At 28.8% G+C, this 5,783-nt stretch overlaps 1 protein-coding gene across 1 annotated transcript; it reads right to left on the bottom strand.

Annotated features, from left to right (window-relative positions):
• Window positions 1–2,259: 2,259 nt before the first annotated feature.
• Window positions 2,260–5,259, bottom strand: LOC114266717 (strictosidine synthase-like). The gene is made up of 4 exons (XM_082908576.1): window positions 4,949–5,259; window positions 3,728–3,978; window positions 2,938–2,965; window positions 2,260–2,832 (listed from the first exon to the last, which is right to left on the bottom strand). Exons 2-4 carry the CDS (start codon window positions 3,939–3,941, stop codon window positions 2,568–2,570), a joined length of 507 nt encoding a protein of 168 aa, XP_082764702.1. The 5' UTR covers window positions 3,942–3,978; window positions 4,949–5,259; the 3' UTR covers window positions 2,260–2,567.
• Between the last annotated feature and the right edge of the window lie 524 nt (window positions 5,260–5,783).

Here is a 5,783-nt window from a genome sequence, read left to right as displayed (position 1 = left end):
ACAATTAAATTTTTTGTTTTTGGGCTAGAAGATCTCCACCATACATTAGACGTATAACCAATAAACTATTTAAACACCACGTGCCTTTGTAGAAAAAAAAAAGCCCTAGACTTGTGCAGAGATCCCGTCATAAAAGTCTCCAAAAGTTACATGTTTTGAGCACTTGATATAGGGTTATAAGAACGAATATTATGAATAATGGTGTCACGATATCACCGATCAATAATGTTGTATTTGTATCATATATTTGAATAGAGATTTAAATTTTTTTAAAAAAAAATTTAGAAAACTAGATAAAATTTTTAGCTTATATATGTCGTTCATATTTTCTTCTTTTTTTTCTTTTTTTCTTTTTTTCATTACGACATATAAGAGTTTTAGGAATTAATTTTTTTTATTCCTAAAAATAAAAAAAAATTTACAAAAAAAATTGAAAACTAATTCTTGTTGTCTGGAGGAAAGTCTCTAAAATATCGTTAGAAAAGTAAATGCACTTTTAGTGACAAAATTTTGAAAATGTTCCTAATAAATGCACTTTTAAGGACAAAATAATTTGATCCAAAAAAAATTATTTTTTGAGACAAACATTTTGCACCCAAAAAGATAATAATTCATTACTAATGTCCAAAGTATCCATCGTTAAAAATATAATAATGTCATTTTAGCAATAAAAAACATTGTCCATAAATTTTTATCTCCAAAATTTTAATTTGTTGTAGTTTGCTTTCCAAAACCCCAACCCAAATCCATTATTAAGCACAACCTAAAAAATTGAAACCACAATATTGTGGTCTCTAAATTACAAAGTGAAATTATTCATTAGACGGTAATATCGTCATATGGTATCGCCGTTACGTTTAATATTTATTTGGATTATAAGGGTGGGCTACCCTGTGAGCATATCCGATAGGTTATGCTACAATTTTTTTTATTTTATTTTTAAAAAGGACAAATTTCTTTTTACGTATAATCTTGAAATATTTTTCCACAATTTATTTTATTTTATTTTAAAAAAGGACAAATTTCTTTTTACGTATAATCTTGGAATATTTTTCCCTTCATCTTTAAAAATACAAAGCGATTATTTGGTTTTGAACATTATGTATTTTGTTTTTAGATTTGAACATTATGTATTTTATTTGTTTATTATCACTAATTTGGTCTAAGATAATCAAATTTGTGACACACACGCCTAATTTGCGAATTGAAGTGAAAAAAATTATGTCCAAATCAAAATTCTAACTTTAATCATTTCCGTCTTCTGCAATCCTGACTTTAATTCCTAATCTCCCTTTAGTCACCTCCTTTCCACCACTCATCACCCCTAATCACAACTAGATAGGGATGAAGTTAGGGGTGGCCATGACCATCTCTAAACTTTTTGAAATTATCAATTAATCTCATATGTTATAAATAATTTTAATAATTTTTAAATGTTTGAAAATTTCTTCTATTAATTTTTTATATTGCATAAGTATTCTTATACGGCATATAAGAAGATTTCACATTAAATTATTAGTGTATAATCTTATTAATTTCATTATTGACTAATGTTTGATTAGATTTGATTAATTTACTACAAAATTATAAATCATGAAACTAAAAGTAAAGCAATCAAACATAATAACATGTTTGTAATTTTGACTTGAAAAATACAAATGAAAAAACTACAGGATCATAGTCAATCGAACCAATCTTACCATAACCAAGAAGAAAAATATAAGGTTTTTTTTTTAATATTTATTTATTTGCTTTATGCATAAAATAAAATTGGATAATTTACCCTGATAGTCTTTATTATTTTAGTCACTACGCTTTCAATTGGCACATTATTAATCCTTAATTTTAAATTTTGTGTTAATTTGATTCAATTGATAATATTGTTAGGGCTTTTGACAAAAAAATTATTATTCAAATGGTTGAGATTAATTCATTGAGTTTACCAAGTTTTCAATTTTGTTCTTAAAAACACGACACATGCCACTCATGTGCATAGTTTTCATTAAAAAAATGTTAGTAAATATAATTAATTGGATTAAATTGAGACAAACTCATAAATTCAGAACTAGATTCAAGCCGATTAAAATTATAATAACCAATATATAAAGATTATACAGTGTAGTTTACACGAGAAAGTTTTATTGATGTAAACTGAAAGTACACATGAGAATTCATAGCATCAAAGCAGAAAGACACATTTCGACTAAGTTGTTAGATGCACTAACCAAACTAGTCAAAATGCAACTAAAGTACAATGCTTCTGACTAAACATGTCAGTACAATTATTCCATGGTAGTTGCTAATAACATTATTTCAGCTTAGAGTTTAGGATTTAGATTTATCGCCAAACTCTTAGTTCATGTAAAGACACCAACGAAATTTACAAATCGACAACCTATATATAACGCTGAATTTTGTTCTTGAACAACACTGATAGACAAGTTGTTATACAGAGCGGTGAAATTCACCTGTTGCATTACCTTGCCAGAATCGTCGAACCTTATCCCCACCGGAGTTGTCAGTCGTGTCGGCTGCTGATTTGTGATGTCCACTGCCACCCAAAATTCTCAAAAAATGTTCTTGATTTTGCTTGGATTTCCAGGGAGGGCTAAGAAAATCTCAGCAGTGTTGGCTTTGTCACCTGTGAGCCAATACTTTTGAATTCTCTTGTTGACATACTCGCCAACCAAGACCAATGAACTGTCGACACTGACAGCCGGTCCACCGGCGCCAGAGAGCCCTCTTAGCAGCACCTTGACTTGGTTTGTCTTGGGGTCATATGTAAGCAGCCTTCCTGTTGAGTCTGGTTTAAAATTTGGCTGGGAAATGTTCCTGCACTCCTTTTAGTACACTCAATTAGTTTGCTGTAGTAAAAAAATTATTAAAAAACTGAAATATGTAAATTAGATTAGATTCATTCTCAAAAGCATCATTAACCAATTGTAAAGGTTTGCTGTTAGTATCTCTGGTAGTGCGGAAATGAAGGTAAAATTATTTATATCTTGCCATTTTTAGATTTTGCTTAGCGAAAAACTTGTGCATTGTTGTCATTTTTTGGCTCAGATTGATTTTACATATGGCCAACACTAAATTAAATTTATATTATGAATTAAAAATCAAAGCACTTCTTTTGAGTAATTTTGTTTTTGTTTTTGTTTTTGTTTTTGTCTTTTTTTTTAACGATATTTCTATTTGTTTTTGATGGAAAATTATTAGATACTTGTAAAGTATTATGTTGTATTATTTACGTGGGACTCTTAGCTAACCAAAAACAACAACACATAACAAGTAAGTTATCTTTTGCCTCGTAACTACTTAAAAAATGTGAATCAACATATTTCATTCATAAAATTTTCTACTATCTGATTAGTTTAAAGCATTATATACGCAATACCACATAGTGCTTCAAGATTTGTGATTAATTATTCATATTTGACTGGTTGAAGAGCATATAAAAGCCAAACCAATTAGGTTAACTCAATTAGCCACTCTTGTATACTTTCAATTGAGAGCTCCAGTGATCAACCATTGTCAAAGATAAAGATTGATTGATTTATTTATTTTTTCCTATTACAGAATCTTTCTTTAAATTTTTATTGTTCTTATGATGGTCCCTTCATTGTTCAGTTTTATATGCTTTTCTTCATAATTACAAACATTCTTCTACAAATTTATTTAAAATAATAATAATAATAATAACAATTTAGGAATGTGATTGTACCTTAGCTAGCATCTGAGAAGTAAACAAGTCCAGTGAATTGGTCAACATCCACACCATCAAGGAATTTGAAAGGCACACCTTCCGCAGAAGTTGCTAGTTGGGTTGCAAGCCCACCATTAGGCCCAACAACTAAGAGCCCAAAATAAGCATCAACAATGTAGAGTTTGCCATTTGCAGAGTCGAAGCTAAAGCCCAGAGGCCTCCCACATATAGGTCCCATATCTGGGTCTGTTGTCCCATCACATAGTTGCTTTGTCCTGAAAAACAACAATTAAAAAATGGACTATACATTCATTATTGTATTTATTTATAAATGTCCAAACTTCTTTATTATGTTATTACATTTTTTATCCCTAAGCTCTATGTTTTGTGACATTTTAATTTTTAATATTATTGTATCAATTTCATCCTTAACCCCATAGTGGACACTATCAGTCTTTATTGAAAGAATTAGAGCTTATAGCTCCACGAAACAAACAAATAAAAAACTTTACAAATTGACATTTAATGAAATGTTAGGATAAAAATGACCCAAAACACATATTATAATGACCAAAATTATAATTAACCTTCTTTTTTTCTGTTCTTTTTTTTTCTAAGGTATATATATATATATATATTTTACTCCAAAAATAATTTTAATGATGAGTACTGATAGTGTCAACTATAGAACTAATTTAATATTGAAGATCAAAATAAAACAAATTGTTTACTTTAAAAATTAAAAATGAAATTAACTCTTACATCTATATAAAGTTGATATAAACTTAATTCATTGTTTCTTCTACCATTTTTCCAAAAACAATGATGTCATCCTTTTTATCTTTGATGATATTTGAATGTGGGATAGAGTTGTGTCTAGTCCATTAATAGACTGAATGGTATTGTCCGGACTTATAAGACTTAACACGAGTCCCATTTTAATTATTCGATCTGTTCATATTTTACATAAATACACAAGTGACATTACTACCATACCATCACAAGAAACATACAAAAATGCTATGAACCCAATCTTATTAAACCATAATTTATCCCGAATATGTTTATTTAGTGGAAGTTAAATTGATGAAATATAGGCATGAATAAAACGAATTTGAATTATTAATTTCTTAATAAATTATGAATTCATTAGTTTGAATTTGTAATGTTGTTGACAAACATATGCTATTTAGCTACCAAACACTCCCACAAGAATGGTTGATCAATAAGGCCTCAAAAAATTACCTATTTGGGGAAGTGACAGCAAAATCAACAAAACGAAGGATGGGATCCTGCCGCTTGAGAACTCTACCATCTGCGACTCCGACGTAGGGACCGCTAACGGGGAGTTGAAGCCGACGGACTCAGGGCCCGTTGCATTAGGAGGAAGTTGGATTATACTGAATATTGAATATTGACTGCAAAGAACCATAGGGGGAAGAAGAGAAAAGAGATAGAAAATGAAAACATAATGCATTGCCATTGTTGTTTTCAGGCTGCAAATATTCCTCATATCTCAATGAGAAAGCTGAAGCCATCCATGTTTTATATAGGAAATTCATACTAAAAATAAAAAATAAAAAAAACAAAAGTGAAAGATCGAAAATCAGCCACATCAACCCATGTTTTATTTATACACGAAGCAACAGTTACAAGTATAAAAAGATGTACAAGTAGAAAAACTTATCTGAAATTTCAAATTTTCTATTCATATAAAAAAATTTGCAAAAAGTCCACATTGAAATAAAAAAAAAAAAAAAAATTGTATGAATTTATGCATGGTTACTTAAAAAATTTATATATGATGTGATTATATTGGGAGAGTCATCATTTTAAAACAAAGTGGATCGTTAAATGATATTTAATTACAAAAATATTTCTACTACATAGAACCGTAAAAATAAATTAAGTTACTCAATATTAACTTGCCTCGTTAATAAATCATTTGAGATTATTTCATTATATAAACAAGTTAAAATTTAATATATTTTTGAATCACGTTAAGTTTTATATTAACCCAGAATGTAGCCCATATATCTTTTATAAATATTTTTAATGACATGTAGTGTTATTGTTACGA

The sequence above is a fragment of the Camellia sinensis genome, chromosome 15 (assembly GCF_055761805.1).
Source record: "Camellia sinensis isolate YWXY chromosome 15, ASM5576180v1, whole genome shotgun sequence".
In the NCBI taxonomy this organism is placed as follows: Eukaryota; Viridiplantae; Streptophyta; class Magnoliopsida; order Ericales; family Theaceae; genus Camellia; species Camellia sinensis.
This window is presented reverse-complemented; position numbering and strand designations above follow the sequence as displayed.

Excerpts from the sequence above, each read along its gene's own strand:
- LOC114266717 (XM_082908576.1), bottom strand. The coding sequence starts at position 3,941 with ATGGGACCTATATGTGGGAGGCCTCTGGGCTTTAGCTTCGACTCTGCA. Across the intron at positions 2,966-3,727 it reads TGTTTACTTCTCAGATGCTA|AGATACTAACAGCAAACCTT; the intron begins GCTAAGGTACAA and ends CCGCACTACCAG. Across the intron at positions 2,833-2,937 it reads ACAGCAAACCTTTACAATTG|GAACATTTCCCAGCCAAATT; the intron begins GTTAATGATGCT and ends AAAGGAGTGCAG.